General features: G+C 46.1%; 1 protein-coding gene across 1 annotated transcript in view; it reads left to right on the top strand.

The window, feature by feature from the left end:
• Positions 1–12,259, top strand: part of LOC141981065 (disintegrin and metalloproteinase domain-containing protein 29-like) — a 182,778-nt gene that overhangs the window by 56,350 nt on the left and 114,169 nt on the right. The window contains exon 9 of the mRNA XM_074942871.1: positions 2,599–2,768. Coding sequence (XP_074798972.1) covers positions 2,599–2,768 — 170 coding nt within the window. The remainder of the gene's footprint in view (positions 1–2,598; positions 2,769–12,259) is intronic.

Here is a 12,259-nt window from a genome sequence, read left to right as displayed (position 1 = left end):
GAGGAGGAATTCTGTATTTTGGAAGAAATCAAGCCAGCTTTGTTTCCATGCTCCCACTAATTATCATCTTCATACCCTGTTTAAAAGTTCTAACTGTTTTATCTACTAGGTCATTGGAAACTGATGGTAAGGGGAAATTTAAATATGTTTTATCGCATTCCTGTTGTTGCTCCACTTTAGGTGAGTCTGCATCCCTGCACCTGTGATCAGAGCTTCTTAGTAGTAGTGCCCATTTGGGCCGTACGTACCCCCCCCCATTTTGTGTTGCCCCCTGGCGGCTATATGGCACTGTGCGGCCAAACCGCCCTCAGTTCCTTCTCCACCACCTTTGGCCTGAGATGGAGCCCTTGGCAGCACCTCCTTAGTTTCTTCATGTTTACCTTTTAGAGTTAGTATTAGTATAGTTATACAGTAGAGTTAGCTATAGCTACCCTCCTCTCCCCCATTTATTTCTTTTAAAAAAATCAATTATTAGTTACCGGTAAAATTCTGTTCACCCTTATAGGGTAGTCTAGGTTTCACTTCCTTCACCTGAGGGTGATCCCATGTATGATGAAATGAAGTTGACCTCACATTTAATGATCTCAAATTCATGCTTAGGATTCCTGTTGCTGATGCAGTAGTAGGTGGACCAATTGTACAAACTGTGTTTAGTAGCCTTCCATCCAAGGGAAGGTTCTTGTTGTGCCACTTTCCCTCTAGAGATTACCTTTCCTGTTTCCTGCAGGCATGGAGTAGAACCACTGTTCAACAAAACATAGTCTATCTGCGATGGTGGTACAGACCCCACACTGTAGAAGCCATGAAAGAGTTGATAAGTGGATCAGTTATGTCTCCAGCCACAACTGTGTCCAATTAGCATCAGCTCGGATAAAAGTCTCCAATTTAGGCAGAATACATGGCTGCCAGAGAGGCTGAGAGCTTGAGGAAATGGGCAGCAGCAGACTGGGAAGAAGCGGCCCAAGGAGACAGATCTCTGTGGGGAGAGGATTAGAGAGTAGCTCTGTGAAAGATGCTTGTAAACAGGCATAGATGGAAGCAACCCAGGGAAGCAGCAGGGGATTGTATGAAGCAGACTTTAGCTGATTAACACAGGGACCCTGGGCTGGAATCCAGAGGGGAGAGAGGATTAGCCTGGGTTCCCCTCCCACTCTCCACAGAAGAGAGGTGTGAGCCTCGGGAGTAAATGGGCAAGGAAAACTGAGCCTAAATTAGATCTGAAGGCCTGGTCAAAGGTCATTAGACTTTAGATTTATTTGGACTTTTTGTTTCCCTGGGAGGGATGAGGCTCTAAATGACTTGGTCCAGCAGCTGGGTCGAAAGAAGGGACAGAGCATCTAGTGGCCAGAGCTGCTGCTGGCAGGAGGCAACAGACAAAGGAGCTGCTATGCCATGTATAGCCATGAGGGGACATAGCAATCTGCGCCTGGTCTGGAGCTCACCAACTTCCAGTCATCAGGTACCTGAAAAGGCTTCTGAATTTAAAACCTCCATTTAAAAATCAACGGAGTAAAGAAACAGCCCTCACTGCACCCCCACCTTCCTCTGGGCTCCCCTTGCTATCGAGCACTGTGCTACGTGTCTGGGAAGATGGGAGCGCCCCTGCCCTGTCACTAAGTTTCAACTGATTCCCTGCCATGTTAAGGGATCTGGATGATGATGAGGAGGTTTTTTCTCAGCTGGCCCCTCGGCTCCTTTGCCCTTTAACTGCATGCAGAAGGAAAGGAAACCTTGGATTTTTGGGGGGAGGTGTGAGTGGGAGAAACAGGCCTTACCTGGTCTAGGGCTGTTGTTTTCAGGTCTGTTCGTTCTCCCTTGCTGAAAAGACCCTATAAATATCAATGGGATCATAAGAGCCATTATAAATAGCTTTTTAAATAATTGTATTTTTCAAAATGTCAGGACATACTTATTTAAAAGATGCTTTACCAGAAACTTGAACTTTGGAAATCTGTAAGGGTTTTGTTTTTTTTTAAATAAAAAGTTGAGTGTCCCTTTAAAAAGTTTTACTTAGTATTAGTGCAGTTAATACATAGGTCTTCTATCAAGCCTCATTTAGTTCAGCGTTCTGCTAACATACTGTTGGATTGTTCTCTGCAATATAATTTTAAGTCATTAATGGTAATCCCCCGACTCAGTTACAGGAAGCACCATCCATGAGGTCCCCAGAGCTGTGCACGAGAGTGGTGATGTCATGTTAATGCATGAGAAAGTACAAGTGACCGTGACCATCACCAAAACAGAACAGAGAAACTGGCTGTATACAAAGTACTGCCAAACGCAAAAGTAAACAAAAGAAAGAAATAGATATTTTTCTGATAAATTCTTTCAGCTTTAGTAATCATGAGTGTTGTTTGTAACTATAACATGTAAACATTTTTCCAGACAGAAATGAGATTTTTCAGATCAACAACAGTGTCCCTTTAATACTATGATTTTATTTTGAGCGCCAATGCAGCTTCTGTGGCTGAAGAGGTAAACTGGAACACAGACTGGGGAGTGACACCAGCAGTGTGGATTATATGAAGGATTATATGGTTATATATAGCTTCAAAGCATTACATGTAGATGATTTTTTTTTAATATTTATGTTTTTAGATGTACCGTCCATTTGGCCTTCATGTTGTTCTGATTGCATTAGAGCTTTGGACAGAAAGGGATCTTATTACAATTACTCACCTTTTGGAACAGGTTATTGTATTTTATTCAACCTATGTTGGAAAATTCCTGATGGGCCGTGTACATTTCGACCACACACAATTAATTGTGTAAGATTCTTTTATTTTAAACTTTAAAAATATGGTAATACTGTTCTTTATATTTATAAGTGTCAATATTAAATTCAGACCTTGAAGATATTCTGCAAGATTTTGTTTGGAAACTAGACAAAGTACCCCCACCCCCAAATGTATCCATTATTCTCCTGCATAGCGCAGCTAGCCATTGCAACATTAGGTTTTCCCTTGGGTTCTGTAGCCTAAGAGGCGTGCGCAGCTTGATAGTCTCCACCTACTTGGGAAAATCCTCAGTTCATTCTACCTCCTATGCAACAGCACAGATGGCTTCCAGACCTCCAGACCCTCATTGTACAAAACAAATGTGAAACCCTGCTCAAATTCTAAATGTTTGGCCAGTCCTACAGTTTCTTATTCAGTTTGTTTCTTGTAATTGATTTTTTGGGGCAGATTTGCTCAGACTTCAGTTCTACATCACTCTGCTTTATTCACTATTCATGAACCAGGGTCCCAGTATGCAAACGTTCATAGATTATAAATCCAGATGCGACCGTTTGATGTCTTGTCTAACCTGCATAACACAGGTCATAGGACTTGCTTGAATTAATTCCTGTTTGAACTAGAGCATCGTGGTAGGAAGAGATCCTGAGACATAAGCCCTTGTATCAGAGGCCTGGTATGAGGCAGGACCTGCTCACAGAATCTGGCAAGAACAGAGCTGATATTGCAGAAATACACATTTCTAAGAAGTGCTGGTCACAGAGTACTCACGCAAACACATCCTGATATCAAGTGGTACCAGAACATCTCAATATCAAGGATAGTATAAAAACATTCCCCAAGGATAACAGGAACAGAAGATAAGGTCAGGATAACAGTACATAATAAAGGTGTTTTGATTGAACCAACATGTACAAGGTAATGGATAATAACTAGCCATGTCAGGGGTCAGTAACTATGTCAGAGGGGGAGTACTAACTTGTTTGTATTGGGGTATAAAGATGTATCTCAGAGGGAGTATCTTTGTCTAGCCTAAGGAGGAACGGAAAGTCTCGCCGTTCCCCGAGCTCGTCTATTGTTACGGGCATACATGTATTAGTGGTCCGGTAGAGTCTGCGGGATACTAGTACTGTGCTTTGTCGACAGTAAACCTGGCTGGGTGCCTTCATCCTTTAACAGAGCTTGTGGTGATTGGGTAGTTTTGCTCAAAGTCTGCCGTGCCAGCTGTCTGCGCATGGCTGGGGCAGCATACAAAGGGAACACATACACTCAGCCAAACAGCTATCAACATCTAACAACAAACGTATCTTTTAGAAAAACATCCTATCTTGATTTTAAAATTGCCAGTGATGGAGAATCCACCACAATCTTTGACAAAATGTTCTCATGGTTAACTACCCTAACTTTTAAAATATTTGCCTTATTTATGTCTGCATTTGTCTAGCCTCAACTTCCAGCCATTGGATCTTGTTGGGGGAAAAGCACTCCTCCAGGTTCCCCGGGTTTTAAATGCTGCCTCACTTGCAGGTTTCAATACTTGTCTCAGATGGGCACTCACAGTGTGTCCACTAACTCGGCAAGAAACACATACCTCAGAAGTGCTTGTACTGCCACAACCTCAAAGCCCAGACCAGAAAGGTGAGAGACTTACAACTTAAACTCCTCCTCCTAAACTGAAACCCCATGCGTTGGCATTGGCAGAGCCAACTAAACACTCAGCACTGAGTGGCTCAGCACGTCTGCATCCAACGGCACCACCTTCTGCAAGCACCATGAATTCGGTACGCACGCCGGCACCCACAATCATGCTGCAAAAATTGGTACCGATAGATGTCTTCTACGGTACCAATGCCACGAACAACACAGCAATTCCTGCACCACAAAGACCTCATGGTCAATTTGACACCTGCATCCCCTATTCTCAGCACTGACACTGCCCCTGCACGGTCAGTATTGAGCCACCTCACAACTCCATCATGTTCTGCTCCACCATTTTCAAGCAATAAGAATTATGAGGACAAAGGGGAAATATATTCTCCTCAATGTTCTTCTCTGGGCCACGATCCACGAAGACCAGACCCTCCGCACAGGGGATATTACATTGACCCCAAAGACACACACTGGTATGGTTACCCATGGTTGCCACCAATGCCATTTCCCCCACCGTGGGCATATTGGAACCTATGGGCAACATACCCCCCACAACACAAACCTTCCAGCCCACCCAGGGTGAGCCTACATCATTCACCCATACCTTTGGTACCAGGACCATTGGAACCTATAGAAGAGGGGGCTGAAGAGGAGGAACAACCCTCTGACCAGGAGATGGTGCCAGCAACCCACTTTTCTTCATCTTCCTCTGAGGACACCATAATGACACCAACTCCCAACACAGGAGATGATTTCAAACAATTTCAAGATCTCTACAAAAGAATTGCGAGCTCACTAGACATCTCACTGGAAGAAGTTAAGGAGGCACAGCACAAACTCCTGGAGATTTTACATACATTGGCCTCTTCCAAAATCACACTTCCTATGAATGATGCGATTATGGAGCCAATTAGGTCAATCTGGCAGACTCCAGCAGCGATCCCATCTACGTGCAAGAGGTTGGATAAAAAAATATTATGTACCAGCAAAGGAAACAGAATTTCTCTTCTTGCACCTTGCACCCAATTCATTGGTGATGGATGCAGTTCATGAACGGGGCAGACAACAACAACCCAAAAACATGCCCTATGACAAGAACTGGAAGAGGCTCAACCTCTTCAGCCATAAGGCATACTTGACTGCAATTCTACACCTGAGGATAGCCAACTATGAAGCGTTACTGGCCAAGTACAATCATAATAATTACACCAAACTCTCAGAAATTATTGAATTTATTCCAGAATAGAAAAAAGAGCAATTCAGGTCCATAATATTGGAGGGACAACTAATAACCAGGACAGTACTGCAGTCTGCTCTGGACTCAGCGGACACAGCAGCGAGGTCTGTAGCCACTGAGGTGGTGATGAGAACGGCGTCTCGGTTCTGTCAGTTTGACCATGTGCTTGATTGTTTGAAAAGTGAATTGGGAGTGCTTTGTTCCAGATGGGCCTGATTGTTATAAAAAGGCAGCCAGTTGCGACCCAGCTGAGCAGCGAACAGCGGAGAGGCTAACAGAGGGAGTTTGACTGGGAGTTTGCCTGGGGAGAGCCCACTGAGGCTTTCGTCTTGCAGGTTTCTCTGAGTAGTTACTGCAACAGCTGAGGAAGCTCTTAGAAGGAAGGTAATATGGATGGTGAGCAATCAGCTGTTGTGACCTGCACAGGATGTGCCATGTTTGTCTTTCTTCCACAGGACAGAAGCAACCTTGTCTGTACAAAATGCAAGCTGGTCTCCATATTGGAAGACAAGGTTCAAGGTCTGGAGAATCATAGTATATCAGGGTTGGAAGGGACCTCAGGAGGTCATCTAGTCCAACCCCCTGTATCAACCCTGCGTTGCATAAGAGAAAATGAAGATTTGCTGGACAGACATCAGGATATGTTTCTTCGGGCAGAACATTCTGAAGAATCAAAGCAGGCTGCGCAGCGGAGACAGAAGGACAGTAAAGAAACTTGGCAGCATGTGACCTCCAGAAGAAGAAAGAGGAGCATCCATGGACCAGCAATGCAGATACAGGTGAGCAACTGTTTTCATGTTCTCTCCACAGGTACTAATGTGGAGAGTGGACTAGATGATACATCTGAGGGAAGGGAGCAGAAGGAGACTCCACTGATTGGAAAGGTATGAGATGCACCGTCCTAGGGATGGGGGTTCCACGACCATTACTCCCAAGAGAAGGAGGTGGGTGGTGATGGTCAGGGACTCCCTCCTAAGGGTGACTGTGTCATCTATCTGCTGTCCCGACTGGGAAAACCGAGAAGTGTGCTGCCAGGAGCTCGGATTCACAATGTGACAGAGAGACTGCCAAGACTTATCAAGCCCTCGGATCACTACCCCTTCCTGCTTCTCCACGTGGGCACCAATGATACTGCCAAGAATAAAAGAAAAGGAGTACTTGTGGCACCTTAGAGACCACAAGTACTCCTTTTCTTTTTGCGAATACAGACTAACATGGCTGTTACTCTGAAAACTGCCAAGAATGACCTTGAGCGGATCACTGCAGACTACATGACTCTGGGAAGAAGGATAAAGGAGTTTGAGGCGCAAGTGGTGTTCTCGTCCATCCTCCCAGTGGAAGGAAAAGGCCTGGGTAGAGACCGTTGAATCGTGGAAGTCAATGAATGGCTATGCAGGTGGTGTCAGAGAGAAGGCTTTGGATTCTTTGACCATGGGATGGTGTTCCAAGAAGGAGGAGTGCTAGGCAGAGACAGGCTCCACCTAACAAAGAGAGGGAAGAGCATCTTCGCAAGCAGGCTGGCTAACCTATTGAGGAGGGCTTTAAACTAGGTTCACCGGGGAAAGGAGACCAAAGCCCTGAGGTAAGTGGGGACATGGGATACCGGGAGGAAGCATGAGCAGGAGAATGCAAAAGGGGAGGGCTCCTGCCTCATACTAAGAAAGCAGGACAAACAGCAAGTTATCTCAAGTGCCTGTGCACAAATGCAAGAAGCCTGGGAAACAAGCAGGGAGAACTGGAAGTCCTGGCACAGTCAAGGAATTATGATGTAACTGGAACAACAGAGACTTGATGACACAACTCACATGACTTGAGTACTGTCATGGATGGATATAAACTGTTCAGGAAGGACAGGCAGGGCAGAAAAGGTGGGGAAGTTGCATTGTATGTAAGAGAGCAGTATGACTGCTCAGAGCTCTGGTATGAAACTGCAGAAAAACCTGAGTGTCTCTGGATTAAGTTTAGAAGCATGAGCAACAAGGGTGATGTCATGGTGGGAATCTGCTATAGACCACCGGACCAGAGGGTGAGGTGGATGAGGATTTCTTCTGGCAACTAACGGAAGTTACTAGATCACAGGCCCTGGTTCTCATGGGAGACTTCAGTCACCCCGATATCTGCTGGGAGAGCAATACAGCGGTGCACAGGCAATCCAGGAAGTTTTTGAAAAATGTAGGGGACAATTTCGTGGTGCAAGTGCTGGAGGAACCAACTAGGGGCAGAGCTCTTCTTGACCTGCTGCTCACAAACCGGGAAGAATTAGTAGGGGAAGCAAAAGTGGATGGGAACCTGGGAGGAGGTGACCATGAGCTGGTTGAGTTCAGGATCCTGACACAAGGAAGAAAGGAGAGCAGCAGAATACAGACCCTGGACTTCAGAAAAGCAAACTTTGATTCCCTCAGGGAACTGATGGGCAGGATCACCTAGGAGAATAACATGAGGGGGAAAGGAGTCCAGGAGATCTGGCTGAATTTTAAAGAATCCTTATTGAGGTTGCAGGAACAGACCATCCCGATGTGTAGAAAGAATAGTAAATATGGCAGGTGACCAGGTTGGCTTAACAGTGAAATCCTTGCTGATCTTAAACACAAAAAAGAAGCTTACAAGAAGTGGAAGCTTGGACAAATGACCAGGGAGCAATATAAAAATATTGCTCTGGCATGCAGGAGTGAAATCAGGAAGGCCAAATCACACTTGGAGTTGCAGCCAGCAAGGGATGTTAAGAGTAACAAGAAGGGTTTCTACAGGTATGTTAGCTACAAAAAGGTGGTCAGGGAAAGTGTGGGGAGACAACCTAGTGACAGAGGATGTGGAAAAAGCTAATGTACTCAATGCTTTTTTTGCCTCTGTCTTCACGAACAAGGTCAGCTCCCAGACTACTACACTGGGCAGCGCAGCATGGGGAGGACGTGACCAGCCCTCTGTGGAGAAAGAAGTGGTCCAGGACTATTTAGAAAATCTGGACAAGCACAAGTCCATGGGGCCAGATGCACTGCATCCAAGGGTGCTAAAGGAGTTGGCGGATGTGACTGCAGAGCCATTGGCCATTATCTTTGAAAACTCATGGCGATCGGGGGAGGTCTCAGATGACTGGAAAAAGGCTAAAGTAGTGCCCATCTTTAAAAAAGGGAAGAAGGAGGATATGGGGAACTACAGGCCAGTCAGCATCACCTCAGACCCTGGAAAAGTAATGGAGCAGGTCCTCAAGGAATCAATTTTGAAGCACTTAGTGGAGAGGAAAGTGATCAGAAACAGTCAGCAAGGATTCACCAAGGGCATGTCATGCCTGACTAACAAAATTGCCTTCTATGATGAGATAACTGGCTCTGTGGATGAGGGGAAAGCTGTGGACATGTTATTCCTTGAAGTTAGGAAAGCTTTTCATATGGTCTCCCACAGTATTCTTGCCAGCAACTTAAGGAAGTATGGACTAGACGAATGGACTCTAAGGTGGATAGAAAACTGGCTAGATCATCGGGCTCAACAGGTAGTGATCAGTGACTCCATTATCTAGTTTGCAGCCGGTATCAAGTGGAGTGCCCCAAGGGTCGGTCCTGGGCCCGGTTTTGTTTAATATCTTCATAATGATCCGGAGGATGGCAGGGATTGCACCCTCAGCAAGTTTGCAGATGACACTAAACTGGGAGTAGTGGTAGATACACTGGAGGGTAGGGATAGGATACAGAGGGATAGGATAGACAAATTAGAGGATTGGGCCAAAAGAAATCTGATGAGGTTCAACAAGGACAGGTGCAAAGTCCTGTACTTAGGATGGAAGAATCCCATGCACCGCTACAGACTACGGACCGAGTGGCTAGGCAGCATTTCTGCAGAAAATGATTTGGGGTTACAGTGGACGAGAAGCTGGATATGAGTCAACAGTGTGCCCTGGGTGCCAAGAAGACTAATGGCATTTTGGGCTGTATAAGTAGAAGCATTGCCAGCAGATCGAGGGATGTGATCATTCCCCTCTATTCGGCATTGGTGAGGCCTCATCTGGAGTACTGTGTCCAGTTTTGGGCCCCACACTACAAGAAGGATGTGGAAAAATTGGGGAGTCTAGTGGAGGGCAACAAAAATGATTAGTGGTCTGGAGCACATTTTATGAGGAAAGGTTGAGGGAACTGGGAGTGTTTAGTCTGTGGAAGAGAAGAATGAGGGGGGATTTGATAGCTGCTTTCAACTACCTGAAAGGGGGTTCCAAAGAGGATGAATCTAGACTGTTCTCAGTGGTAGCAAATGACAGAATGAGGAGTTATGGTCTCAAGTTGCAGTGGGGGAGGTTTAGGTTGGATATTAGGAAAAACTTTTTCACTAGGAGGGTGGTGAAGCATTGGAATGGATTCCCTAGGGAGGTGGTGGAATCTCCTTCTTCAGAGGCTTTTAAGGTCAGGCTTGACAAAGCCGTGGCTGGGATGATTTAGTTGTGTATTGGTCCTGCTTTGAGCAAGGGGTTGGACTAGATGACCTCCTGAGGTACCTTCCAGGGAAAGGTATAACGTAACCAGTATAGTAGCCAGAGGACACCTTTTTTATTTTGGGTCCTGGAAAGCTGATGTTCAAGCTAAACACCTTTCATGGTCTCCATCAGCTAGGTAGACGGAAACATTTTTTGAGTGCCTCTCAACAAAATGTTCTTGAGGCAAAAATAAAAGGGGCATGGGGGTGGGGAAAGTCACTCATTTCTTACATACAAAAGAGTAAATACTGGCTGTTGTAGATCTTGTCAAACACCCCTTCCTGGCCACTCACCAGACTTACTGTGAGGGGATCCAGTCACCGGATTGTGTATGTTTTAAGCCTCCAGAGTCTGAATGCATCCCAGGCACCGTCCCTGTCTTGAGGTTGCTAAGCATGCTGTTGGGGTGCATATCTATCTGGCACCCCCTCCTGAGAGCTATGACAGCACTGCACCCTGCCAAGCCCCTGGCACAAGTGCCGACTCCTTAAGTTCTTCTTCAAGTGGTGTCCCTGTGGGTGCTCCACTCTAGGTGTCTGTGCATCCCTGCGCTGGAGATCGGAGATTTCTCACAGCAGTACTCGGTTGGGGGAAGGGCGCACACAGGAGTTGTCTCGTGCAGCCGTTGGCACCTCCTGTAGCAAGCTCCCCCGATCTTCCCTCAGTTTCTTCTCAACTGTCCTCAGCTGCGGACAGAGCTCCCCCGCAGTGCTCTCTTTGATACTTTCTTGGGAAAAAAAAGTTACAAGTTACATAGGAACTTCTTTTTAGTCTATACTTAGTTACATTGTTTAGTTAGTCTATACATAGTTTCATTAGTTTCTCTTGGAGGTTTTTCTTTTAAAAAAAAAAAAGGAAAAGAGAAGAAAGAAAAAGACCTTTTCTCTCCTTCACTCCCTGTTTGGGAATAGTTTCTGTTTACCATTACAATTAACCCTTATCTCTCGAGAGGCGGGAGAGGCTTAACTGCTCCAACTTCCAAAACTGTCAGGAAGCGAACCTTGACCTCTCCAGCAAGGGTCTCTCAGAAAAAGAGAGCTTCGCCAGTAAGGTCTTTACCTTCAGTGCTCCACTCATCCAGAGTGAGCACTTACAAGGTACCAGGCTCCTCCAGCGCCGTCCCTCAGCGGACCCCTGCTGAGCCCGAATGTGTGGCACCGGAGTTGACGTTAAGTCTCCCCCACGGCACTGAGTACCCCTGTACAGAGCGTGGCACAGGCAGCGGCACTGCAATCAATGCTGCCGCCACCGACACCAACCAAAGACTTGCTGCCGCCTAATAAGCCGAAACCAGCACCAGTCAGCGCTCCAACAGTCTACCACAACCCCAAGGCGGGACCAGTGCAGCTCCTGCGTCCTACTGACATAGCAGTTTCTTTGGCACCACAGTCACCACTGCTTGGCACTGACTCTCCCCGAGCTACATAGCACATTACCATCCTTCATGTCCTGTACCACTCTGCATGTACAGTGGCAAGGAAGGAGACGTGCAGGACAATGGCTTCTCCTCTCAACGTTCATCCCCATCACAGATGTGACCTGCATGGAATGCTGTGAAGCCTAAACCTCATCCCTCAGAGCATTCATAGCCCTCATATGCACAGCACTGGCCTTACCCATTATCACCTTACCCCATGCAATGGCCACAATGGGGTCCTTGGCCCACATACCAGAACCCTATTCTGGCCCCCCCTTCCCCAGTAACAAGCGGTTCCAGAGTACACCCATCATTACCACACAGAGAAACATCTGACCCCCCTGAGACAGAGATAGAAGAGGAAGAGATACTATCTCAGGCAGACCTGGATGATTCACCACCATGCCTTCAGATTCTGGGACATATGACAGCTACGACTTTCATAGTAAAGTATGCCAGACTCCATATGTTCTGTCTGCAGCACTGGTTGAGCATGGTCTATGCACCCAGCAAACACTCTCTCAACAGACGTGTGACACTACCACTAAGGGTTATCCTCTCCCTACAGGTTTCAGAGTGGTAGCTGTGTTAGTCTGTATCAGCAAAAAAAAAAAAAAAAAAAAAAGAGGAGTACTTGTGGCACCTTAGAGACTAACAAAATTTTTTTGGGCATAAGCTTTCATTGGCTAAAACCCACTTCATCGAATGCATGCAGTGGAAAATACAGTAGGAAGATATATATATACACAGAGAACATGAAA

This window comes from Natator depressus, chromosome 1, assembly GCF_965152275.1.
Source record: "Natator depressus isolate rNatDep1 chromosome 1, rNatDep2.hap1, whole genome shotgun sequence".
Lineage (NCBI taxonomy): Eukaryota > Metazoa > Chordata > Testudines > Cheloniidae > Natator > Natator depressus.
Note: the sequence above shows the minus strand (reverse complement) of the source record. Positions and strands in the feature narration are given on the sequence as shown.